This window comes from Chinchilla lanigera, unplaced genomic scaffold (assembly GCF_000276665.1).
Source record: "Chinchilla lanigera isolate Chin_1 unplaced genomic scaffold, ChiLan1.0 scaffold00023, whole genome shotgun sequence".
Taxonomy (NCBI): domain Eukaryota; kingdom Metazoa; phylum Chordata; class Mammalia; order Rodentia; family Chinchillidae; genus Chinchilla; species Chinchilla lanigera.
In genome coordinates this window covers 1,926,687-1,953,404 of record NW_004955424.1, presented here as the reverse complement: position 1 = coordinate 1,953,404, position 26,718 = coordinate 1,926,687, and the positions used below count along the sequence as shown (strand labels likewise).

Here is a 26,718-nt window from a genome sequence, read left to right as displayed (position 1 = left end):
TCCATCATTGTACTTCTGGCAAGTGGGGAGATCACTCTTTAGTGCTAAAAGTCAAACCCAAGGGTTCCTGTGCATGGTAGGCAGTTTACTGCCAAGCTATACTCCAGCCCAGTATACCTATATTTAGTAGATTTAGCATTGTGGGTTCCAGTGTTAAAAAAAAATGATAATTAAAATGGAGCCTGTTACATAAATGACTGTGCTATAAATTCCCAGAGGCTTCATAAGCTATTGACCTTATTGGCTATGAATTAGGAGTATGTGCAGGCTGAGATTGGCACATTTGTGCCAATATCTGATAAAGTAGTAGCTCAGCTTTGTAGTCTGGCTGAGAATATTGAGACCTGGGGGATCTAACCAAGCATTGTGTACTTCTATTACATTAGTCATACAGAGCATGTAATGTAGATCCCTCCTATATGCAGTTCACAGGCTCGTGTTCATGAAAACCTGATGCTGCTGCTGTGGCCCAAGGCTGAGCTCAGATGGGAATATGAGCAGTGGGGAGCAGCTGTAAAAACAAATGAGGCTTCGCCTGCTATGCGGCCTCCTGTGCAGATGGTTCCTAATGGCCGCAGACCAGTTAGCACTCTGGTCCTGGCAGTTGATGCCTAGAGACTAGAACTGATTGGTGCCTCTAAATTGGCAGAATAGGTGGGTGTAGTCACCCCTATAACCTAGCACTCAGGCAAGGGGATCACTGCAAGTCTAAGGCCATCCTGGGGTATATCATGAGACCCTGTCTCAAACCTGGCAGAAAAAAAACTAGTAAACTTGAAGCCAAGATTTATTTCCTAAATAACAAAGGTCTTTAGCTCTCAAGAGAGTTTACATACAGAGCTTGTGTGCCCCTTCTGGAAAGTTATGTATATTCAGTGAAGGTGGATTGGTGAGAAAAGCAAAACAGTGAAGGCATGAAATGACAGGACACAGCAGTGATGGTAAATAGCTGGAAAACCATAAGACATAGGGGCACAAAAAAAGGAATGTAAATTATGAATGTGTACATCAAAAAATTAGTACTTGCAGCACTCTAGGAAGTTGAGCTGGAAGAATGGCAAGTTTGAGCCAAGCCTGGGCAATTTAGTGATACCCTGTCTCAAATGGGCCTGGGCATGTAGCTCCGTGCCATGGCCCTGAGTTCAAACCCTAAGTACTGCCAAAAAAGATTGCCTTTGCTTTTCTAAAGTTTCAAAATGGTTAAGAATAAAAAGAGAAACGCTGGAGTAAGGTCTGGCTATGAGGACATTGATGGCTCATTGCCAGGCAAAAAGTTTTTGCGCAGGGAGGGACCGATTCTTCCAGCAATATGAGTAACAACCGTGTCTATCAAGGAATTGTTTTTCATATGAGCCCATCATCTCCACCTTGCCACAGCATTTACCTTGGGGAAAAATGAATCAAGAGGTAGCACCCAAATGGGAAGGCAGCTTCCTTACCCCACAAGTTACTTTCTGTGAGAGGCTTTCCAAAATGGGAGCACTCCTTTACTGGTCAAAACAGGGAAATAGGAAATAGCTGAACTTAGCTTACCATTGCTATGAGTAAGAGCAAGGGTGGCAGTGCAGCTCAGTGGTAGGGAGCTTGACAAAAAGATTATGAGGATTGAAAAGCAGTGCTGCTCTCATTCTTACAAGTGATGGCACTCTATAATACTGTGATCATCAGGAACCCACACTGAGTTAGAGGACCTGACCACCCTGCTCAGCCAGGTCCAAACACGGTGACCCTGCCTTGGTCTACCCCTAAGTAGAATAGAGTCCAGGGTAAAGACTGAAAGAATAGAGACAGGCAGTGGGAATGAAAACAGGTTGAAGAGGTAGAATTGATTGCTTGGTCAAAGTATAAAGTTGCTGTTAACTAAGCTTAACTTTCTTGGGTGGATAATTGGTAATGAAAAACCTAATTGGCCACATAAATAACAGGAACAAAAAAGGAAACAGTTATGGTGCTGAGAAAATTTTTGTGCCTTTAGAAGCTGATTGCTACCCTAATCACTTTTTTTTCCCCCCCTGGTACCAGGGATCGAACTCACGACCTTGCGCTTGCTGGGCAGGCGCCATGCTGCTGAGCTAAATCCCCAGCCCCCCAGTCATTACTTACGATTAAATTCTGAGGTGTTTTTTGGGGGTGGGGTGCTAGGGATTGCACCCAGGGCCTTCACACTGAGCCGAGTTCCCAGCTCTTTTTTTTTGAGATGGTTTCACCATGTCACTAAATTGCTCAGGCTGGGTTTGAACTAAAGATCCTCCTTGCCTCATCCTATTAAGTTTTAAGCTACATTATTTCAGACTTACTGTCACCAGTTGTGAAAATTACAAGCCACATAGTGCAAGATCTGAAGTCAAACAGACCTAAGCTCAAACTATCAGTCCACTCCTTACTAGCTGGATGTCTGGGCAAATTATTTTACCTCTTAGTTTCTCCAAGTATAAAGAGACTTCATGTCTGTTACCAGTTCAGTGTGGTAGCGGGCACAGTGGCACACGATTGTAATCCCAACAGTCGGGAGTCCAAGAAAAGAGGGTCACTGAATGTTCAGGGCCAGCCTAAACTACATAGCAAGACCATGTCACAAAGGTTCCAGTGTGATAAGAGGTACACTGCTTCACACAGTGCCTAGCACTCAGCAAGCACATGAGAAGTTTCTTTTCCTAAAGAGCTGTTCAGTTTAAACTTTATCCTAAAAGAACATCTCATTGTTTCTTCCTTATGGTTCCTCAATCTTGAATTGAAAAATCTTATCTTTGCTTTATTTCCTTGGTTCCTCTAAGCTATCATCTCAAAAAGCATTGTGAAAGAAAAAAAATGTAAAAAAATCTGAGATAATTTTCTCAGATGTCCATTGCATAGGTACTCGGCCTATGACTGGCTGCTCTCACACCTGCACCTATCGAAGGCCCCTCACAACTCTGAATGGGTAGGATCGGAATCTGGCTCAGGAGAGTTAGGATTAGAAGACTCTCTGTTTGAAAGACTTGATTCTCCTGTGGGCTCAAAAGGCCGCAAGTTGGCATAAGTCACCTCTTGGGCTAGCTGCTCCAGAGAAGGGCGTCCTAATACTAGATTTCGAAGTGATATACGTGTCATCAGGAAGCTGAAAAACGAGAAAAAAAAAATTACTCAATCCAAACTTACAATGTTTTTTTTTTGAGACAGAGTCTTACTTGAATTGAGACTGGGCTTGAACTCACTATATAGGTCAGGCTGGCCTCAAAACTCAGTAATCCTCCTTCAGCCTCCCCAGTGCTGGATTATAGGCGTGCACCACTATGCTGGCTCAGCCCAAGCTCTTGTTTCAACCTAACAATCCCAGCCAAGTCCCTGAGGGAGCACCTGGTCCTAGCTCCACGAATCCTGGCATATTTGAGAATCCAGTTTCCACCCCACAGGCCAGTGGCCCTCCGTGTCCCCACTGGAAGGACGGACACCCACTACCTATGCTGTCTGCAGAAGATTCCAGGGAAGGGAGGCTGGAGAAGCTCAGGCACAAGACAGCAGGTCAGCAGACACGGGCTGCTTATTGTTCCTTCACATCAGGAGAGGAGAAGGGGCAGGGAAGACACCTAGCTCAGCCTGTCCTTTCCCTGGGCTGCCTCTAGTGTTGCTGTCCCTGGAGAAAAGTTAGCATGTATGCAAATGAGATGCCAGTGATGATACTGCTATGGGTGAGACTAACCTTCGGCGAAAGACGTACAGCTTTCGCAGCAAGAAGCGGAGGAACCTCTCGTGCAGAGGAGTGTTCCGCCGCCGTTCAATCTCCTGGAGCCTTTGTTGGCGTCTAAGAAAGGTCTGAACCAGAGGTGTTGGCTCAGGACCCCCTTTTACTTCCCCTTCCAAGAGAGGCTGCAGCTCTGGAGGTAGAGGCCTTGTCTCTGCCAGAAGACAGGAAAAAGAATCACTGAGATGGAGACCTATCTCCCCTAGAACTCTTTGCCAACAGAGACTTCAAGTTCATTCTTTAATGGCTAGGTCCTCATTCATAATCCTGACTTGTTTTATTTTTTTGTTTTTTTGAGACAATCTTGCTATATAGTCCAGGCTGGCCTCAAACTCAAGGCAATCCTCCTGCCTCAGCCTCCCAAGTGCTGGGATTACAGTGGTGTGCCACCACACCTGGCCAACCCTGACTCTTTCAAGCCAGGGGCTATCGTAGCTGAAACATTCATATACTCACCACTTCCATTCTCCACCTTCTCCTTTAATTCTTGCAGATATGCCAGGTCTTGCTCAAGAGCGAGCTCTGTAGTGTTGACATAGATGTACATGTAGCAGGAAGGAGTACCAGACACAGTGTACACTTTATGGTACTCACCAGCAGGCAACTGACAAGGGGAAGAAATGGGTGTATTTCAGTCTCTCCCTAGCCAGCCTGTGGCCTCCCTACTCTACCCCTCCTGCCACCAGTTGTTTCTGACACAGGATCTCATGATGCAGTTCGGGCTGGCCTTGAACTCGCTGTGAAGCCCAGGCTGCCTTCAAACTAGCAGTGATCCTCCTGCCTCAGCCTCCTGAGTACTGAGTGTACCTCCTGGCACCATTTTTTCTGTGTTTAGAGTCAGAGTGTGCGCTGGGGGTTAAACGAGGCTGTGTGTATGTGCTGTGCCACACAGCCACACCCCAAGCCTGAGCTCTTGCTTCTGAAGCCCCCACTGTATGACTGCTATGGGCGAAACATTTTTGTTTATAATAAACAAACCCTGTTCATCTCAACTTTCTACCGCTGTTAATCCCACCAGAATACCTGCATTTTCTCTCCCTCCCGAAGGGTCTGGTTCTTCTCTTCTGCCACCAACTCCACAGTCACCTCCCCCTGCAGCAGCTGGATGCTGGTGTTGCCCAGGTCCTCACTCACAAAGTTCTCCAAGTGTAGCCCTGCAGGGGTGGGAGGGCAGCATTCATACTCCCAGCTAGAACAGAGACGTCCCACGCCCCATCGGCGGCCCTGAGAGCCCAGCCCAGGGCGCTGTAGGCAACGTCCCAGGCCAGGGCACTTAGGGAACAGTGCAGTCTCCTCACTGTGCTCCGTACCAGGAAAATCTGCAATGAAGACCACCTCGGTGTGGTTGTCTAGGCTGCTCTTGATTTCCTGTAACTTGGTCCTCCAAGGGGATAAGTCCATCAAGAGCGGCTGCACCCACGGCGTTCGCTGGAAAGGGGACCAGACGGCCTGCACGATGTCCACACGAGGGTCAAAAAGCCTTAGGGAAGAAAACCATGCTCTAAGGAGACCAGAGTCACCTACCCACCCAGAACAGCCAGTTTCTTCTCATTCCCAGCAGGAGGGAATAGGGTTTCCAGAGAGGAGAAACGGCTGAGTGCCAGTGTGTTATTGCCAGACCAGGGCGGAGAGAAGGGGAGGAGATTTGGGAGCCCTGGAAAGAATGGGGGTTAAGTGGCCACCTGAGGAGAAGGCACCGTGTTAACAGAGTCTAAAAAGCAGTTCACTTTTCTTCTGGATGATGGTGCCCCCTGCCGGACGCAATCAGATATGCCCACAACCAGGTCAACAGGGACATGCAGTAGAGCAGCAGCCTTTTAAGCAAGACAACTCCAGGGAGCGTGAGCTGTGTGTTCATCTTGGCAGAAAGAGCTGCACTTCATTTTTTCCCATTTTCTGCTCCCCTTGCCCACCTCTGCTGGAAGCGGTCATTGATGGAGACCCAAATATCAAAGTAGATCTGGGGCTCAGTGACATTGTACTTGGGAAGCAGGCGGCTCAGGCAAGTGGCATACTGCTTCAGCATGTCTGCGTGATCCTTCCATCGTCGGCTCTGTGTGAATACCTGTCCCAAACCCCCACATTAGTCCCACTCGTCACCAACACCCACACAGGGCATGCACTGCCAACGGCAAAAAACACCGCTGCCTGATGCCCACTTTAGCCAGGAAAAAAAAGAAATTTAGCTGGGCCTGGTGGCACATGCCTGTAATCCCAGTACACTGGGAGGCTGAGGCAGGAGGATCACAAATTCAAGCCCAGCCTGGACAACTCAGCAAGACCCTGTCTCTAAACAGAACATAAAAAAGGGCTAGAGTTCTGTGTGAAGGCCCTGGGTTCAATACCCCATACTGAAAAACAAACTTGTCTTTGGGAATGAATTTTTCACTGCTGGGCTCATGGTACTCATACTCACCTTTCCTAACCTCAATTCAAAAAAGTGTGAGATAAAGCAGGCAGAGGGGCTCACACCTATAATCTCAGCCCTCAGGAGGCTGAGGCAGGAGGATCACAGCAAGCTCAAGGCCAGCCTGGGCTGCACAGTGAGTTTAAAACCAGCCTGAACTACACAGTGAGACCCTGATTCAAAACAAAGTGAGAGATGTTCTATCTTGACCTACAAAAGGAACGCCCAATCTGGCTCTAGAGAAAGGGCAAGGACCCAGGTTTGTTTTACTTTATGGCAGGTGTAGGACCAAACCAGACCCTGAAGCTCCTGCAGGCTCTGAAGCGCAGTCTATGTCAGCATGAGATGCCTCACCCCGGGGTTGAGGTAGCCCAGCTCGCCGGTCCGGCCGTCACGGTAGGTGATCTTCACGTGCTGGTGGGAGCGCGAGTGCACCATCATGTCCCAGGAGTAGCCATACAGCCCGTTGGTCCAGTTGTTATAGCCCTAGCAGAGGGGAGAGCTCAGTGCTTCTCACACCGACCCCAACGTCTACCCGGAAAGGGCTGCGGAACCAGCCCGTTTCTTCCCAGCCCGTCACCCTGCCACTCTGCAGGCTCTACTGTGCATGCGAGCTCCCACCAACCTGGGTGAGGAAGTGGGAATAGGGCAGGAAGAGCTGCTCCAGCAGGTAGAGCAAGGTGAAGGCGGCGCCCAGCTGGTGGCGCAGCCTCGGCTTCTGGCTGCCTTTGGCCCGGCTCCTTTTATACACGCAGGAAGCGCTGGGCTGAGGGGCAGCCTTGAGGGGCAGCAGCTCTTGCAGTCTTTGGGGACAGTGGGAGACCAGCTTCCGAGGCCACTCAGGGGAGAAGAAGAGAGGACTGCTGGCCAGCATGACATAGGGGAACATACCTAGGACAGCAGAGGGTATTTCAAGAGGTTGAGTAGACTCCCTTCATCCCCCTCCTTAGAAGCCTCTCCCAGGGGTTCTGCAGAGTCCCAGGGGCCCGTGAGGCACGCTTGTCATCCCAGCCCTGTGGGAGGCCGAGACAGGAGGATAGCAGGTTTGGGCCAAGCCAGGCAACTCAGCAAAACTGTCTCACAGTAAAAAATAAGGGCCGGGGATATAGCTCAGCGGCACAAGCACCTCCCTGGCAAGTGCAAGGTCCTGAGTTCTATTCCCAGGACCAAAAAAAAAAAGTAAAAAATAAATGAGAGGGAGTGGAAGGGGTAAGACACAAACAGAATTAAGATGAGTTATGTACATGTATACATGTACCCAGTCCCCATGATGAATGCAAGCATTATGTACTGCAAACGTACTAATAAAAATAAAAATTAAAATAAAAAGGGCTGAGAGTATACTCAGTATGAAGGCCCTGGGTCCAATCCTTAGTCACAGACACACACACACACACACACACACACACACACATACACACACACACTCTCTCTCTCTCTCTCTCTCTCTCTCCCATGTTCTTGCAGTGCTGGGGATTGAATGCAGACCTGGTTCATGGTAGGCAAGTACTCCACCCCTAAGCTATGTCACCAGTTTTTAAAAATACTCATCTTTTATTGTGATACTAGGGAGCAAATCCAAGATCTTTACCCTGAGGTACATCCCCAGCCTTTTTTTCCCCTCCTTTTTCTTTCAAGTTTTTCTTTTTCTTTTTTTTGAGACAGGTCTTGTTATGTAGTCCAGGCTGGCCTTGAACTTATGTGGCCCAGGCCAGCCTCAAATGCATGGCGATCCTCCTGAGGGGATTACAGATATATGCCACCACAACTCGCTTTTTTTTCCCTTTTCTTTCAAATTTTGAGGCAAGGTCTTGCTAAGTTGCTTGGGCCGGGCAAGCACCACCATGCCTGTGGTCAAATTCAGTTTTTGTCTGAGACAGGGTTTCTCTACACAGTTCAGGCTGGCCTTGAACTCACTATGGAGCGCAGGGTAGCATTAGAATCATTGTGATCCTCCTGCCACAGCCTCCCGAATGCTGGGATAACAAGTGTGCACCACCACACGCGGCCACACATTCTTTTTTTTTTTGAGACAGGGTCTCGCTATGCAGTTCAGGCTGGCCTTGAGCTCACTTTGTAGCCCAGGCTGGTCTCGAACCCGCAATGATCCTCCTGCCTCAGCCTCCCGAGCACTGGGATTACAGGTGTGCACCACCATGCCCGGCTGGCCATAAATTCTTAACTATAGGACGCTTCTTCCTAGAGATTCCTCACTAAACACACTGAGCCCAGAATCCCCACTCAGCTCCTCCCCACTTATTCAGTGACTGCTTTGGGCTCCCTTTAGCTCCTGCTCCACACCACTATCTCTGCACCCACACAATGCTTCCACGCATACTAATCTCCCCGCAACCCTGCAGCGGGCCGCGTACTGACCGATGCTGAAGAGCTGGGAGTTCATGCAGTGGAAGTAGGACACGAAGAATAAGCCAATGCGTCTGGAGGCATCAAAGAAGAGCAGGAAGCCCGCGGAGAGGTCGAGCAGCAGCCCGCACCAGTGCACCACCAGCAGGCTAGTCAGCTCCTCGGACAACACCAGTCTGCAGACACAGGCACAAAGGTCCAACCCTGCCGGCCCTCTGTGAAACCCAAGTCACACCACATTCCCAGCACAACGTGCCTCCGCTACCCTGCTCTTGCCAGTGGACACCCCCTGGCTGGGCACAACACGGAGGTCCCTGGCCCGCCCTCGGACATGCTCTGCTGTGTAGTTCTCCAGCCCCTTTACAGCTGTGGGTGTCCAGCTGTCTTTAACATAACCCTCTGTGACGTGCAAAGGCGAGATCTGACGGGAAAGTGGGCACTGTGTGCGGCAGGCTCCTCACGGAGGTCACAAATGAGAAGACACTAAAACATGAACACTGGGCAAACACGGGAAGTCCGACTTCAGGAAATGACAAGTAACAGGGAGGAAGGAAAAGAACAAAGTGAGAGGCAGGAAGAGGAGAGCCAGAGGTGATCTCTGTTTTGCAGAGCTCGTAATGGGGCCCGGGCTGCAGGGCCCAGGCAACTGCTGGGCGAGCCCCGCATTCACTGCCACCTCCTCCTGGTTCTTCCTCTCCTTTTTATTTTCCCATCTTTCCCACTCATGGGGCTCCCAGCAGGGGCTGGGGGGGTCAGCCTTTTAATAGCGCTGACCATACTTTCTGCTGCATGGGGGATCGGGGAGAGGAGGGACGCAGGAGGCCAATTCAAGGGGCAGGCACTGCAGCCGTGCGAGGCGACAGTCACACTCCACGCTCAGGCCCCGGGGAGGCCGCTCCCAACCCCGCTCACTTGAAGGGGCTGAAGAGCCAGTGGCGGGACAGATGCTCCATGGAATAGCCTTCCACCCAGTCGGCATCCAGCTTTTTCACTCCCGCAATGAAGTATACAATGAAGATCTGCACAACAAAACGCACCAAGAGAAAAAGAAGTTTCAAAATACTGTTTTCTTTTTCTTTTTTTTTGTCTTTTTGAGACAGAGTCTCGCTATGCAGTTCAGGCTGGCCTTGAGCTCACTGTGTAGCCCAGGCTGGTCTCAACTCGCAAGGATCCTCCTGCCTCAGCCTCCCAAGTGCTGGGATTATAGGCATGCACCATCACGCCCAGCCAAAACACTGTGTTCATTTTTCAACAATGAAGTCAGCTCTGATCTTACACATCTACTCCTCAGTCCTCTCCCCTCAGATATTCACTCAACCAGGAAGCATTTCCTGACATCCTGCCTATGTTAGGCACAGCCTGAGGCAGCAAGAAGACAACAGAAGCCCAGAAGTAATCCTTTCCCTCATGAAATTCACTGACTATGGACTCCAAAGTGAAAAACAGAATGCTTTTGTACCACCATAAAGGCCAAAAATCTAAGTTATATTATAAATTAGAGACTATGTATAGTAAGTTATAACAATAAAAAGTTCCTTGTCTGCCACTGGCTCACAGCTCAGCCTGTTCTAGTGCATAAAAAAGGGGGGGAAAAAGGCCACAATGAGAAAATGACAAAGAAAGGCAATGAATTATGAATTTGAGGCAGTGTTTGAAAAGCTATATACAGGCCAGTGGCCAGGGACTTAGCTCAGCGGCACAGCACCTGCCTGGCAAGTACGAGGTCCTAAGTTCGATTCCCAGTACTCACACACAAAAAGCTATAGGTAGCTGCGTATGGTGGTGCACACCTGTAATCCCAGAGCTCAGGAGGCTGAAGCAGGGTGCTGTTTGTATGGTCTGGCACAGACAAAGCATTGTTTGTTCCATGACAAGGAGAACCACGAGACTTAAGAGACTGGAAACAATGGACAAGCTAGCCTAGCTTTCCAGCAAATGGAATACGGCGACAACCCAGGAAGGCAGGGCACCGCTGGGTAGTAGGGTAGTGGAAAACCATGCTGACCACGACAGCGGACGGGGAACACCCTGCTCTGGGATGAGATCCCATACCTGGCCCCGCAGCATGGCGTAGTTCCAGAGGGGCACATGCGCATTCCTCTTGCGGGCACACAGCAGGCCATCGACAGACCTGCGCCGAAGAAGTTCAAGGTTAAGGGAGGTTTCTTAGCCCTTTCAGCTGTACCAGTCCTCTCTCTCTCAGGGACACGTCCCTCTTCCTCCCTGCTCCTCTGGGTTACTCTGAGATCCTTTTGAAAGATAGGAGCAAACTCTAACAGTGATTCTTTTTCTGCTGTGCTAGAGATCAAACGCAGGGCCTCACACATTCTAGGCAAGCACTCTACCACTCACTACATCTGGGCCAATGTAACAGGAATTACTTTGTTATAAAAGAAAATATTACTACAGCCAGGTAGCGCATGCCTGGAATCGCAGCTACTCACGATGTTGAGGCGAGGACTGCCAAATTTAAGGCCAGCCTGGGCAACTTTGTAAGGCCCTGTCTCAAAATAAAAAGGGGCTGAGAATGCAGCTCAGTGGTAGAGTTCTTGCCCAGCATGGATGAGGTCCTCCGCTCAACCTTAACTATGAGGAACAAATGATAATAAAAGAAATATTACTGCAGATGTTTCTTGATTTATGATGTAATGTCTGAATAAACTCATCATAAATTGAAAATACTGGCCCGGCCTGGTGGCGCATGCCTGTAATCCCAGCACTTGGGAGGCTGAGGCAGGCGGATCGTTGCGAGTTCAAGACAAGTCTGGGCTACATAGTGAGACCCTGTTTCAAAAACGCAAAAATAAGGAAAATATTGTAAGCCAAACATTTGCGCCGGGCGTGGTGGCGCACCCCTGTAATCCCAGCACTTGGGAGGCTGAGGCAGGAGGATCATTGCAAGTTCACGACCAGCCTGGGCTACAAAGTGAGCTCAAGGCCACCCTGAACTGCATAGTGAGACCCTGCCTCAAAAAGACAAAAAAAAAAAAAAAAAAAATGCATTTGGTACATGTAATCTACACAGCCTAGCTTACCTTAAATGTGCTCAGAACACCTAAGTTAGCCTACAGTTGTGTAAAATCATCTAACACACAGACCATTTTAAAATGAAATGTTGACTCTCTCATTTTATTTTTCTTCCTTTTCTTCTTCTTCTTCCTCCTCTTCTCCTCCTCCTTTGATTTGGTTTTGTTCTTGTTTTTCAAGACAGAGTGTTGTTTGTATAGCTCAGGCAGGCTTCAAACTCACAATCCTCCTGCTTCAACTGCCCAAGTGCTGGAATTACGTACAGGTGTATACCACCATGACCAGCCCATATAATTTATTGAATATGGACTCCAAGGTGGAAAAATAGAATGCTGTATGGATACGCTTATGTACAACCATAAAGTCAAAACACCTAAGTATATTATAAATCAGAGACTATGTAGAATAAGTTGGGTTTTTGTTGTTGTTGTTGTTTGTTTGTTTATGTAGAATAAGTTATAATAATAAAACGTTCAGTGTTTTCCATCAGCTCACAATTCAGCCTGCTCTACTGGATAAAATAAGGGGAGAAAAAAGGCTATAATTAGAAAATGACTAAGAGGGGCTGGGGATTTAGCTCAGCTGCAAAGCGCCTGCCTGTCAAGTACAAGGTCATGAGTTTGATTCCTGGTACCGGAAGAAAAACAGAAAAAACAAACAAACAAACAAAAGAAAATGACTAAGAAAGGCAATGCATTATGAATTTGAAGGAGTGTTTGAAAGTAGCTAGGCATGGTGGTGCATGCCTGTAATCCCAGCACTCAGGAGGCTGAAGCAGGAGGATTACTCTGAGCTTGAGACCAGCCTAGGGTGAGTAGCGAGTTGAAGCCCACCCTAAACTACATAGTGAGCCCTTGTCTCAAAAAATTGCCAAAGGCTGGCCTCCAACTTGCAGTCCTCCTGCCTCAGCCTCCTAAGTACTAGGATTACAGACAAGTGCCACTATGCCTGGCTTTTCAGAGGGCAGTGATGGTGAACCTTTTAGAGACTGAGTGCCCAAACTGCCATCTAAAGCACTCGTATTTATTGCAAAGTGCAACTCTGCAATTAAAGCTGAATATCCACACTCAGCTGCCAGGGTGATTTGCCGACAGGGCTCTGCATGCCCGCTGCGGCACACGCACCGTGAGTTTAACACTGCTGTCACAGGGCTGTAATGAGGGAAATTTTAAATGTGCCTGCCGTAAGGCACGCTCTCAGTAAATGATAGGTAATTTCTTCAAAATGCGTAAGAGTCATGAAAGCTGGGCATGGGGGCACATGCCTGTATTCCCAGCACTTGGGAGGCTGAGGCAGAAGGACTGCCCTGAGTTCTAGGCCAGCCTGGGCTAAATAGTGAGTTTAAGGCCAGCCAGAACTACATAATGAGACTCTGCCTCAAAAAAAAAAAGCCAAAAAAATGGAAAATCTCAGGGATAACCTATCAAAACTGCCTCTTGGGGCTGGGGATTTAGCTCAGCGGCACAGCGCCTGCCTGGCAAGCGCAAGGTCGTGAGTTCAATTCCTGGTACCGGAAAAAAAACAAAAACAAAGAACAAAAACAAAAAAACCCTGCCTCTTAATTCTCTATGATGGAGCTGGACATTCTTAAAGTCTTACTACACGGAGGACAGGGACATAGCTTAGTGGCAAAGCACATGCTTAACATTTGATCCCAGCACCCAAAGTGCCATCGCACCTGGTTCCAAAAAATAAGAAGTTTTACAAAAGGGGAATTTGTATGAGTGCATAAGGGATGAAATTTCATAAATGTTAATGAATTCAGTGCTTGTGATTTTGTTCCTATATCCATCTTAATAAAATTTCACATTTGCTTTTCACTTAATAATGGAAAGAATCCTTAAGGTCACCTGCTCTGCCACCCTGACTCCAAATCCTTTTTTCCCCACCCATGCCACAGGTGGGGGAAGGTTACTTTCTCCCTGATGGGCCCCCTCCCCTGACATGATCTCCTCCTCCTCATACAACCTCCTTTTTTTTTTTTTTCCCTTGAGATAGACTCTTACTATGTAGTTCATGTAGTTCAGGCAGGCCTTGAACTCATTATGTATCCCAAACTGGCCCCAACCTCTCAGTGATCCTCCTGCCTCAGCCTCCAGAGTGCATCACCACACCCAGATTCTCTTCTTCTAAGAGTGTTACCGGAAGTGGACAGATCAAGTAAAGGATGGAGACATTTTACTTCTTGTCACTCCAATTGCCCCAACTGGCTGGCCAGTCCTCCTCCCAAATCCATTCCAAGTCACAGTGTAATCCTGTAACCATGCTTTGCGAAACATGGTTGATAATGTACCTACGGCAGCAATTTCTAGGAGTCCACTGGGCCCTGCCTCGAGGAAGCACCCCAACCCAGCCAATCCTTCCCCACGCTCTCCCCGACTCTTACCAGTAGCGGTCCGCATCCATGAATGTCAGCTGAAAGGCCAACAAACCATACAGATAGGAGTGGTTGTTCCACGACGTCTTGTCCAGAAGAAAGACATACCAGTACGGCAGCAGGAACAACACACAGCTTAGCCGGTAGCACAGGCCCAGCATCATGCCCAGTGCCCCTGGGGTTTGTGGGAGAGGATTGAGAGATCAAGGGGTCACCACAGGCCCAGCCCCTCGTGGACAGGCCACGACTGGGCTTAAGAAAAGCCATCAGGCATTTTCTAATCAGGCAAAACTAAATAAAAATAAGATGTTACTTTCGTATTTTAAAAAGAGGAGTTAGGGGGTCACAGTGCAGATGATACACAGATGAGCAGGATGCAACCGAATCACAGTAGAGTGAAATAGGCACCCAAGACCTCGGTCATTCCTAAGAAGCATGCTTCTGATCTCAGTGTCTGCAGGCCAGCCAGTACTCCCACGTGTCCTGCGCTCCCTCACCCAGAAACATGACGGTGTAGACAAGGTACATCCAGTCAAGGGGCAGCGGGCGCAGGGCATCCAGCAAGGGGAAGCGGCACACATCCAGCCCGTCCAGGTATTTCCGGTCCAGGGAGCTGAGCCCTCGCTCCTGGGGGATGTCCAGCACCATCAGGAAGGCTGCAACAGCAATGGGGAAGGGAGCCGTTAGCTCTCAGCTAAAGCAGCAGCTGAATACAGGAGAAACCAGGTGAGCATGTCCAGCTCCAGGGTCAGACTTCTCATCTTGGTTCTACGGTTTATTCAGCAATAATGACAGTGCCTACGACTCTCAGCGAGCCAATTCTTCACTTGTGGAAAGGAGACTCAATACTTCAGAGGGTTACAGAGAGGATTAAATGAAAGAAGTGTACAAAGTACTATAAAAACTGTTGGGGCTCGCCGGGCATGGTGGCGCACACCTGTAGTCCCAACACTCAGGAGGCTGAGGCAGAAGGATCGCTGAGAGTTCAAGACCAGCCTGGGCTACAAAGGGAGATCAAGGCCATCCTGAACTGCATAGCGAGACCCTGTCTCAAAAAGACAAAAGAGAAAAAAACAAAAAACAAACTAACAAAAAAACTGTTGGGGCTCAGTTACAAAGATCCATCCCACCTGGTTATAGAAAGTGCTTGAAGGAGGGGTCCTTCTCAACATTTTTTTTTTTTCTTTTGAGACAGGGTCTTACCTTGTAGTTCAGGCTGGCCTTGAACTCACTATGTAGGCCAGGCTGGCCTCGAACTTGTGGTGGTCCTCCGGTCTCAGCTCCCCAAGTGCTAGGGTTACAGGCATATGCCACCATGCCCAGCATCTTCTCAACCTCTTTTGCTTCCTAGCACACCCAGGAAAGCAGTAGCGTTTGGCTAACACTCAGGGATAAACACAAGGATAAACAGAAGGGGCGTTAGGTCAGAAAGCCAGCTTGAGATAAGCAGGTTTCTCAACCTCAGGGTCGATCACATTTTGGGCTGGTGAATTATTTACTGGCATGGGTACCCTGTGTATTACAGGACCTCTAATAGCATCTATTGTGCTTGCATAGATGTCGTCAGGTTCCTATTCCCTCCCTAAGCTGTGACAACGAACAGTGTCTCCAGACACTGCCAAATCACCTCAGCAGCAAAAATGCCCCAGCTAAGAACTACTGGGCTAAGAGGATGATAGTCTGGCATGCCTGTGACCCGTGCCAGGTATCCCATGGCCTGAGTTAGGAAGCTCTGGGTCAGGAAGTCACAGCTAAATGTGTGGCCTTGTTACCCTACCTCGTTTCTCTAAAGTTAGTTACTGGGCAACTTCATGCCATCAGCAAAACAGGTCCCTGTTCCTCTGCTTTTGTGTTTCACATAGTCCCAGATGAAAGCACTTCTGGTCACCAAACTCCAACTGAAAGAGACAAAGCTGGCTTTGTTCCTGAACTTCACAAAGAACTCCTCCACTACGGCAGTTCTCTTCAGCTCCTAGGAAAATGGAGCTAAGTCTAAGTAACCAAGAGACAGACGATCGTCATTTTCCCACCACCAACCCAACCGTCCCCGCCCAGAAAGTGGACTCACCGAAGAGAATACGAAAGACAGCTAGGTTTGCCGGGTCTGTGGGTCGATTAAGCAGGGTCACCAGCCTCTGCCAGCTGCACAAGTCTGTCCATTCAAAACCCAAGAGTTTCCCCATTCGGCTGCCCTGCCTGGGTCCTGAGGCCCGGTCAGCCTTGTCCTTTTGCACTTTATCTACAACCGGTAAATGGAGAAAGTGTGAGCGCAGGGGTCGGGTAGGCTCCCCCCGAATCACAGAAATCTCAGCCCCCAGAGCCCCAGATCTTCCATTCGCCTGCATTCTCCTACTGAGCTCTGACTGCTAGACACACCCCAGCAGTGCAGCCCCTCCCTCGGGTACCCCCAAGGTCCCCGAAGCCCTCGGACTGCAGCCCTCCAACTGCAGAGCGCCGCCGAATGTCACAGTCATCGCGAAGCCGCGGGCTGCAATCGGGACGGCCCTCTCCCCAGGCCCCACGGGGGCGACCTCCGCCGCCTCCGAGCAGCGCCCTTCTCGCCGCCGCAGGGCGGGTCCTACGCTACCTGAGCCGGGCGGGGCCCGCGAGGACCGGGCACGCGCTGCCATCGCTCCTCTGGGGCAAAGGCAAGTGGACGCCGAGGCCAGAGCGAGCAGGTGGAGCCCCAACACTCTGCAGCCCTAGACCCCGCCTCCAGACACGTCAGCATCGGCCGGAAAGCGCCGCACGGCACTGTCGTGAAGAGCCCCGAGCGGCGGGGCGGCGCAGGCGGGCCTGGTTCTGCATCGGGATCGGATAGGGCCACGGGTCCCCCGGGTTCACTAATCTCCGCGTGCTACCAGTCTCGTCCTTGCATACTTTGAGGAGCCTCAGCACTCCCTAACTTCTTTGGATCCTGTCCCTGCCCCCTGACGCTCCTCCAGCTAATAGCGTCCTTGCGTCCTCCTTTCCCCGGCCTAAGGGGTTTCGTGCAAAGGGCGGACTTTCCCCCCAGAAATTGACCCCTGAGTCACTGAAGCGCGGCTCGGGCTTAACGCGCGTGCGCAGATCCTTGCGCTCGCTCCGAGTGTACTTGCGGGGAACCTAGCTTCGCAAGCCGCAGGAGAGGTAGAACACCGCAGCTGAAGCAGGTGCAGAATGAGCCCAGGGAGTAGAGTGTGGTCCACAGACTTGTACCTGATTCTCCCCACTGGGGCTAGGCAGCAGGAAAAGCAACCGTCCCAGAGCAGCGGTTCTCAAACTTTGGTCTCTACTACTAGAAATAAAAGAGGCAGGAGCATCTCCGCGAGTTCAAGGCCGGCTTGAACTACATAGTGAGCCTCTGTCTCCAAAATAATTAATTGATTAATTTATAAACCACTTTGTTTATATAGATTATATATTTCAATATGATGATATTGGAAATTTTATTTATTTAACTTGGAATGAGTTTTGGTTGTTTTTTTGTTTGGTTGGTTGGTTGGCTTTTTTGGTACCAGGAATCGAACTCAAGACCTTGCACTTGCCAAGCAGGCGCTTGTGCCACTGAGCTATATGCCCGGCATTTATTTAGCTTGGAATGAAAACCAGGAACTGGCACATGGCACCAGAACCGGCTAGACAAGTATTCTACCAATGAGCTACATCCAAACCCTGGAAAATTTTAAATTAATAATCTTAAATTTTTGTATTGATTAGTTAAAAATGCAATAATGATTATAACATGTTTACATACATCCCATTTTATGGAAAATAAGTATATTTACCACAAAAAGTTAAAAATCTGTTGTGAAATGTTAACTGAAGAATATAAAGGAAACCTGACCTCACAGATTAACTAAATGGAAAGGAAAAGTTTTTGTTTTTGTTTTTTTTGAGACAGGGTCTTGCTATGTATTTCAGGCTGGTCTTGAACTCACTATGTAGCCCAGGCCGGCTTCAAACTCACTGTGATTGTCCTGCCTCAGCCTCCCAAGTACCTGGATTTGAGCCCAGCCTGGGCAACTTAGTGACTAAGACCTTGTGGCTAAAATCCAAAGTGACGACAACACACGGTGGAGATGAGGGTGTGGGGTAATAGGGACTTTGTATTCACTGCTGCTGGGAATGCAAGATTGAACAGCCACAGCTGGGCAAGGTGGTGCCCATCCGCAATCCCAGCACTCCAAGAGGCTGAGATAGGAGGATTGTAAATTCAAGCCCAACCTGGACAATTTAGAGACTTCGTGAGACCCCTCTGGACATAAAAACAAAAAATAAAAATGGGGCTGTAGCTCAGTACAGTACAAAGGCCCTGGGTTCAATCCCCATTACCCCAACCCCCACATCAAAAAATGAACAGCCACTGTGGAAGAGAATTTGACAGTTTCTTAAAAGGCATACTATTAATATAGGATTCATCAATTGTGCGCTTTGGTACTTAGCCAAGAAAGCTGAAATTTTATGTGCAAACAAAAATATGTGTATGCAGCCAGGCATGGTAATGCACACCTGTAATCCCAGCGAGACGGTCAGCCTGGGTTACAAAGTGAGCTCAAGGCCAACCTGAACTGCATAATAAAGACAAAATATATATATATGCATATTTATAACATTTATGATTGCCAAAACTTAGACGCTACCAAGATGTCCTTCAGTAAGTGAATGGGTAAACAAACTATAGCACATCTGTACAATGGAATATTAAGTTAAAAAGAAATCAGCTGGGTTCAAGTGGATGGCCATGCCTGTCATCCCAGCCACCTAAGAAGCTGATGCAGGAGGATCTCAAGTTCCAAGCCAACCTGGGCAACTTAGTAAGGCCCTGTCTTGAAACATAAAAAGAGATGAGGATGTTGCTCAGTGTTAAGGGTGTAGGTTCAGTCTCTATCACAGAAGGGAGGAAGGAAGGAAGAGAGGGAGAAAGGAAGGGAAGAGGGGAGGGAGGGAGAAGGAAGAGGGAAGGGAGGAAGAGGGGCTGTGATCTGGGGATGTAGCACAGTAGTGGAGCACATGCCTGGCACACACATGACCCTAGATTCAATCCCTAGCATGAGCTGCCAGGCAAAGCAGGAAGATTTCTGCAAGTTTGAGGCCAGCCTGGGCTACATAGCGAAACCCTGTCTCCAAAAAAAAGTTATGTGACGGTGAACACAACTTATACACGTGTAAAAACTCACTAAAGTACAACACAAAGAGTACGTATATTATGGCCTTCATAAATAACAATGTATCCATATGGATTTGGTTAATAATAATATACTAATATTGCCTCTTCGACTGTATCAAATGTAGCACACTAAGTAAGATGTTAATAATACAAGAGGGCCAGGGATGGAGCTCAGTGGCTCAGCACCTGCCTGGCAAGTGCAAGGTCCTGAGTTTGATTAGCGGTACAAAAATAATAATACAAGAAAAGAGGAAGTAGGGAAGTTTGTATGGAAACCGTATATCCTACTCATTTGTTTCTATAAACCTGAAGCTGCTCAAAAAAATAAAGTCTAGGTACTTGGGGTATAGCACAGTAGGACAGTTCATACTTAACATACACAAAGTATAGCCATGTGTGGTGGTACACGCCTGTAATCCCAGCACTCAGGAGGTTGAGAGTTTGAGGCCAACCTGGGCCACAAAGTGAGTTCAAGGCCAGCCTGAACTGCAGAGTGAAACCTTGTCTCAAAAAGACCCAAAACAAAACCATATAGGAAGTATAAAGAAACAAATATTTTGTGTTTTGAGACAGAGTCTCACTATATCATTCCGGTTGGGCTTGAACTCACAAGGATCCTCTGCTTCAGCCTCTTGAGTGCTGGGATTATAGGCATGCTCCACCACACAGGCAGTTTATTAAATAAGTAACTAAAGCCTATTAATTTAAAAACAAAACCTAGCTCCGTGGCCAGTTTAATTACTCAAGTTGTTTCCTTTTTCTTCTTCTTTACTTTTGTTTTGTTCCGGGAATTGGACTCAAACCCTTGCATCAAGTATTTTTTCTTGGAAACCACCAAACCACCACTGACAGAAGTGCTGTATGCATATATATGGCAAATGTATTTCCCCTTTCTTTCTGCTTCTTTTTTTTTTTTTTTTTGTACTGAGATTGAATCCAGGGCCTTGCACCAAAGTACATCCCCAGCTTGCTTGCTTGCTTATTTATTTATTTATTTATTTATTTATTTATTTATTTGAGACAGGGTCTCACTGTGTAGCCCAGGCTGGCCTTGAAATTGGGATGATCCTCTTGTCTCAGCCTCCCAAGTACTGGGGTTACAGGCATGTGCCACCACACCAGCCTATGTTTTATTTTGAGACTGGGTCTTGCTATGTCACTAAATTGCCCAGGCTGGGCTCAAACTTGCACTATTCAAGAGTAGCCTAATTCAAGTGCTTGAATTGCTATTCTTTCCTAAATAAATGCTATGACCTCTGTGTGTGTGTGTGTGTGTGTGTGTGTGTCTGTGTGTCCGTGTGTTTAAAGTTGGTTCTGCCCTTGAACTAGCAGTGATCCTCCTGCCTCAGCCTCTTGAATGGCGGGATTTATAGGCATGTGCCACCAGGCCCCACACTCTGCCGCCCCCCCCGCTCCGCCAAAGTTGTTAATACTCCTGGGGAAACTGAGAGCATTCTGGGTACAAGCAGTAAATTAGTGATGGAGCTAGGCATAGTGATGGATGGATGTAATTTCAGCACTTGGGAGACTGAGGCAGGAGGATCACCTTGAAGTTGAGGCCACGTTGAGGTTGAGCCCACCTTGTGGGCTGCATAGTTAATTTAAGCCTAGCCTGAAATACATACCAAGATCCTGTCTCAAGACAGCCAGATGTGGTGGTGCATGCCTGTAATCCTAGCACTCGGGAGGCTGAGGCAGGAGTATTGTTGCAAGTCTGAGACCAGCCTGGGCTACAAAGTGAGCTCAAGGCCAGCTTGAACTGCATAGTGAGACCCTGTCTCAAAAAGAAAGAAAGAAAAAAAAGCTATACTGAGCCCAGGTATGGTGTTGTACCCCAGTAATCCCGGCAAGCGGGCAGCTGAGGCAGGAGGATCCCCGTGAGTTTGAGGCCATCCTGGACTACATAGTGAGTTCAAGGTCAGCCTGAACTACATAGCAAGATTGTCTAAAAAAAAAACCCAAAAAATACGGGCTGGAGGGTTAGCTCAACAGCACAGCGCCTGCCCAGCAAGAGCAAGGTCGTGAGTTCAGTCCCTGGTACCGGAAAAAACAAAAACAAATAAAGAACTGTATTAACTCAACAGCTCTTTATCGCGTAACATAAATATATATATGTATGTGTATATATATATATATATATAAAGAGAGGGACAGATTATGGTATGTGTCTGGAGATTGTCTCACACATATTAGGCCAATGCTCTGCCACTGAGCTATACCCTCAGCACTTTAACCTGCTTTTTTTTTTTTTTTTTTTGTCTTTTTGAGACAGGGTCTCCCTATGCAGTTCAGGCTGGACTTGAGCTCACTTTGTAGCCCAGGCTGGTCTTGAAGTTGCAGTGATCCTCCTGCCTCAGCCTCCTAAATGCTGGGATTACAGGAATGTGCCACTACACCTGGTTAGTTTTTTGTTTTTGATGCAGGGTCTCACTATGTAGTGCAGGCAGGCCTTAAACTTACTATATGGCTGGGCGTGGTGACACACACCTGTAATCCTCGCACTGGGGAGGCTGAGGCAGGAGGATCGTGGCAGAGTTCGAGACCAGCCTGGGCTACAAAGTGAGCTCAAGGCCAGCCTGAACTGCATAGCAAGACCTTGTCTTAAAAAACAAATAAACAAACAAAAAACCCTTACTATATGGCCCAGACTGGCCTCGAATTCAAGGCAACCTTCCTGCCTCAGCCTCCCAAGTGCTGGGATTACAGGCATGTGCCACTATGGCCAGCTAACATAGACCCTAGAGATAAGACAGCTAGTTACAACAGCCTGTAGGGCTTATTTTATATGCTGCGAGGTGAGGACACAGCCCTGGCCTGCTGTGAAAGAAAACGAAGTCATTAAGGCTAAGACGTTTTTTTCAAAGAAAGGTTTCCGTGTGTTGCCCAGGTTGGCCTCAGACTCCTGGCCTCAGGTGATTACCCTGCCTCAGCACCAGTAGCTGGGCCTGCAACAGGCACCACAGTGCCCCAGCTCCGAGTTTCTAAGTGGAGTCGGGAGACTGTACTGACAGCTGCGAAAGGTTAAACCGCAGAATGCAGCAGCAGAGGAGGGTAAACAACTGAAGTCCTCCCTGCCTGCGTGTTTCTCAGCAGGAGGACTCCCATGAACTGGTGAGGAGGAGTTTGCAATTTAGGGTTTCTGCCCAGCCAATGACCTGCTTCCAAAAACAACTGCTGTGGAAATCCCCCACTTGAAAATCCTTTTCTGCACTATTCAAGAGTACCCTAGCTGGGCATAGTGGCACATGCCTGTAATCCCTGTGCTCAGGAGGCTGAGGCGGGAGGATTGCCGAGAGTTCAAACCTAGCCTGGACTACATAGCCAGAGCCTGTCTCAAAAGAAAAGTACCCTGCTGGGGGTATAGCTCAGTGGCACAAGCACCTGCCTGGCAAGCACAAGGTCCTGAATTTGATTCCCGGTACTAAAAAAAAGTACCCTAATTCAAGTGCTCAAACAGCAATTTTTTCCCAAAAAATGCTATGACGTGTGTGTGTGTGTGTGTGTGTGTGTGTGTGTGTGTTTAAGGTTGGCCCTGCGTTACAAAACTGAGGTGTTGAGGTGTTTTGGAGAGGTCAAATATGTATGCAGTTAATGACAAAGCATAGATAGAACCTATAAAAAAGGAAATGTGGCCTCAGCCTCGGGAAGCTGAGGCAGGAGGATCACTATGAGTTTGAGGCCAGCCTGGGATACATAAAAAAACAACAAAACAAGAGGGAGGAAAATAAATCCTGAGTTCATTTTGCAGTTCCAAACAAACAAACAAAAAACCTCTAAAGATAAGAAAAGCATCTCCACAGACACTGATGAGTGAAGGCCCTAAGCAAAATTATAAAAGGAAATGGTGAGCCGGGTGTGGTGGCCCATGCCTATAACCCCAGTACTCGAGAGGCTGAGGCAGGAGGATCCTTGAGAGTTCAAGGCCAGTCTGGGCTACAAAGTGAATTCAAGACCAGCCTGAACTGCATAGTGAGACCCTGTATCAAAAAGGAAAAAAAAAAAAAAGACAAAACAAACAAGAAAATAAAGAAAAAGATCCCTGGAATGCCGGCTATGAAGATGGGCTTTAACCTGGAGACAAGGTGAAGCGGACTCTAGCATGTTTTGAAGAGATAACAAGTAGCCATTAGAGGCCTGGATATGACCAGAAAGGTCAGGGCGGGGTGAACGGGTTGTACAGGGCGGGGACCCTGCAGGTGCTCAGTGGGGAGGGGGAGCAGGAGACGCAGCCAAGGAAGCATGAAGCCGCAGTGAGGGCTGCACGTGGGGTGCCTCAGGGGTGCCGAGAGGCCGGGAGAACGGGGAAGGATGATCAGCGTGGGTGCTGGAGGCCACTGAAGAGCAGCACTGGATGCTGACAGAGAAGAACCGCTCGAGATTCAGGGGCGGGAGCTATTCACAAAGTTGTCCAGCTGCGCGGGAACTTTCTCCGCAACAGACCACCCGCCAGCCCTCAGCCCGAGCTGGGGGAGACAGGATCGCGTCAGTCAATCACGCACGCCCCCTCAACAGCACCTGACTTCTCTTATGGGCGAGGAACTCCAGAGTATAAATAAATGAAAGACAGATAACAGGAAACACAGAGGTAGACCTTTTGCAAAAGGGAGAGGGACCAAGAGGTGGAGGAAGGGGGGAGTGAAGGAAGAAAGGGGGCGTTGAAAGACCTGAAATGTGTTGGACACATACCACCTCGCCACAAGGAATGTGACTGCGCAGGCGCGCGCGCGCGCGCACACACACGCACACGGCTGTCTCCCCCTCTGCACTGTGGACATTCTGGAACAGTTCATTGTGGGCCGGAGGCGACGGCCTTCTCGTTGTTTTAGAAGCGTCAGTGGCCTCTGTGTACTACTGACTCATTGTACCCGGCCCCCTTCTATGTGACAAAGGCACTCCAGGCACTGTCCTATGTCCCCCGGCGGGCAAAGTCACTGAGAAACGCTACTCTAGGAAAGAGTTCCAAGTCAGAAAAACAAGGAGCAAGGCGGAATCTTAGGGTTCCAAGGGTACAGCCAGGGGAGGGGATATGGCGAGACCTCAGCGGTGATTGTCACTGATGGGGTGGTCAGCAGTGCCACAGGCTGAGAAACACAGGGGCCCTTGTCAGTGGTGTGAGCTTTGTGATTTCCAAAGAACCTCCTCAGCACCTCTTTCTTGTTCTTGCAGCCTCTTCCTATGGGGCGCAGGCACACACTGCCCATGTGGGCCATAAGATTGCATAGGGGATCTGGGGGTGGTGATGCACACCTGTAATCTCAGTATTCAGGAGGCTAAGGCAGGAGGGTTGCTGAGAGTTTGAGGCCAGCCTTGGCTGCATAGTGAGTTCAAGGCTAGCCTGAACTATATAGTGAGACCCTCTCTCAAAAAGAAGTTATTAATGAGAGATTTACATTCTTTTTTTCATACTAAGTCTTTGTAATCTGGTGTTATGTTTTAGAGTTACAACACATCACAGTTCAGACAAGCCACGTTGCACACACACAACAACGACATCTGGTGAGTGGCTATTGTCTTGGAGGACAAGATGGAGGACCCTAACCCATCCCCACCTGGCCACGCTGCAGGCTGTCTATGGATGAAGAGGAGGAGGATGCAGCAGCAAACCTAGTGTCCCTGGTTGTCCTGGCCACAAACATTCAGGTCCTTACAATCCAATAACCTTACACTATAATTGGGGATAAGATTTTATCATATTAGACCTCATGAAAGTGTCTCAGGTTGGGGGTGCCATTCAGGAGGGAGGTGCTTCACCTGTGCCAGCCTTGAGTTCACATCCCAGCACCACACACCAAACATCTCAACACTCAGGTGAATTAACTGGGCATTTTGACAATGCGGCTTTTCCTTTGCCATGTTTAATACTCTCCTTCTTTTGAGACAGGGTCTCATTATGCAGTCCAGGCTGACATTGAACTCACACTCCTCCTGCCTCAGCCTCCAAGCGCTGGAATTACAAGCATGTGCCACTGTGTCTGGCTCAAATTCAATTCTTGTCTCATGGACACCCTTGCAATTTAAGATGACACTTTAAAATAAAATCCTCAGCTGGGCGTGGTGATGCACACCTGTAATCTCAGCACTCGGGAGGCTGAGGCAGGAGGAGTGTTGCAAGTTTGAGGCCAGCCTGGGCTACAAAATGAGCTCAGGGCCAGCCTGAACTGCATACTGAGACCTTGTCTCAAAATAAAACAAAATGATAATAACAATACCAACAATAATAATAATATTAATAATAAAACAAAATTCTCTCCTCCTGACGACTTGAGCCCTGCCACTTAATGGGAGAATCAACAGAACCTGTGGAATCTTATTTAGAATTAACATTCTCTACTGTACTCTTATCCCTGTTTATTTTAAAATTTTCTTGTGTTTCACTGGAAAGGTGTTGCCCAGTTTTAAATGTTAAAAGGGCGTAAGACGCTTTGTGACAACACCACTAGAGGTGTAGTGACTGGAGTGTAGCTTGATAACCTGGATTCAATCCTTGTGAAAAAAGAAAGTACGCACAAAGGAATAAGAGCCTCAAAATGCCGCAGAACTGAACATTTTTAAAATATTTTTGGGGAAGCTGACATTTCCTCCTTGGAACTGTTATTTCTCTTGGGATGACACAACAATGTTGGTCCCTGTCTCAGTGTCCCTATTATTATTCTTTCTGTCTTGATAAACACCATCCGGGAAGAGTGGATTTTCTCCGGCCCAAAGCCAGCTTGGTGGAAAAATCCTATACCCTGGGCCCCTCTAGTCCTAGGGCCACCCTCTGACCGCTGGGCTGAGGTCAGTAACCCCTGTGATGACCCCCGGAGACAAGTGGGCTGCTGGAGTCTCCAGGGAAAGGAGGGGTGTGAGCTATCATCTCCTGGCTGGGTGCCTGACCCTCTGGCAGGCATCCTGCTTGCGCTTTTTATTCCTTCTCTCCACTGTGTGAGCTCAGCGTTAGCACCTGCAAAATCAAGACAGGTGAAGAGGTTCGCTCGGGGTCATCCAGCTAGTGACTCAGACCTTTGACACCCAGACTTCGGGTGTTGGTTTCTGCCCACCTTGGCTCCCACCAGCCAGGATTGTCCCGCAGGAAAGTTTAGCTCCCGCATTCTGTTTCCATGTAAACCAGCCCCGGCAGGGTGCTTATGCTTGGCTTCTCTCTAGAAACTAGAACTAGATATTCAGGACATAGAAAGCGGACAGTCAATCTGGGCATGGGGGTACATGCTTATAATCTCAGCTGAGGCAGGGGGATCTCTATGAGTTTGAGGCCAGCCTGAACTACGTAGCAAGACCTTGCCTCAAAAACCCCCCAAAATAGAACAAATGAATCAATTTACCTTTTCAAAGGAGACAGTCTAGCCTCAGCAGACCTAGGAGGGGTTGCTCTTCGCATTCCTGACAAGTTAGAAACCCCTTGGCTCCCGGGAGCCCTGTTGCTTTAAGCTTGGGCCTTTGGGCGGAACCTGGGAGGGCGGTGGAGGGCGCCCGCCTACCTGGGGAACCTGCCCTAGGTGTGGCGGGGCAGCTGTGCGTGGTGGGCGGGGGAGGCGGGCTGAAAGTTGGAGCGAGCAGGAAGTGGAGCCCGGCTGCCCCAGGAGGAAGCCGACCAGCAAGTGTGCAGCCGCCGGGCCGCAGCCGCCGGGGACATGGTGAGCGGCCGGGAGCGGCCGGGGGTCGGCAGCGGGGGC

General features: G+C 48.7%; 2 protein-coding genes across 3 annotated transcripts in view; one reads left to right on the top strand and one right to left on the bottom strand.

Moving 5' to 3' along the window:
* Nucleotides 1–769: 769 nt before the first annotated feature.
* Nucleotides 770–26,481, bottom strand: Ggcx (gamma-glutamyl carboxylase). Of its 2 annotated transcripts, none has more exons than XM_005385427.2 (15): nucleotides 26,368–26,481; nucleotides 15,965–16,135; nucleotides 14,394–14,552; nucleotides 13,906–14,071; nucleotides 10,545–10,623; nucleotides 9,405–9,511; nucleotides 8,505–8,668; nucleotides 6,754–7,019; nucleotides 6,483–6,614; nucleotides 5,635–5,786; nucleotides 5,032–5,201; nucleotides 4,745–4,875; nucleotides 4,178–4,325; nucleotides 3,680–3,875; nucleotides 770–3,097 (listed from the first exon to the last, which is right to left on the bottom strand). In XM_005385427.2, exons 2-15 carry the CDS (start codon nucleotides 16,077–16,079, stop codon nucleotides 2,905–2,907), a joined length of 2,178 nt encoding a protein of 725 aa, XP_005385484.1. In that variant the 5' UTR covers nucleotides 16,080–16,135; nucleotides 26,368–26,481; the 3' UTR covers nucleotides 770–2,904. The 2 variants fall into 2 exon arrangements, with proteins under 2 accessions (XP_005385484.1, XP_005385483.1); XM_005385426.2 differs by lacking the exon at nucleotides 26,368–26,481 and adding an exon at nucleotides 16,484–16,633.
* A 79-nt stretch (nucleotides 26,482–26,560) lies between these two features.
* Vamp8 (vesicle-associated membrane protein 8) overlaps nucleotides 26,561–26,718 on the top strand; it is a 4,015-nt gene continuing 3,857 nt past the window's right edge. Inside the window, exon 1 of the mRNA XM_005385424.2 lies at nucleotides 26,561–26,679. Within this exon, the coding sequence (XP_005385481.1) occupies nucleotides 26,677–26,679 (3 nt within the window). The 5' untranslated portion in view covers nucleotides 26,561–26,676. The remainder of the gene's footprint in view (nucleotides 26,680–26,718) is intronic.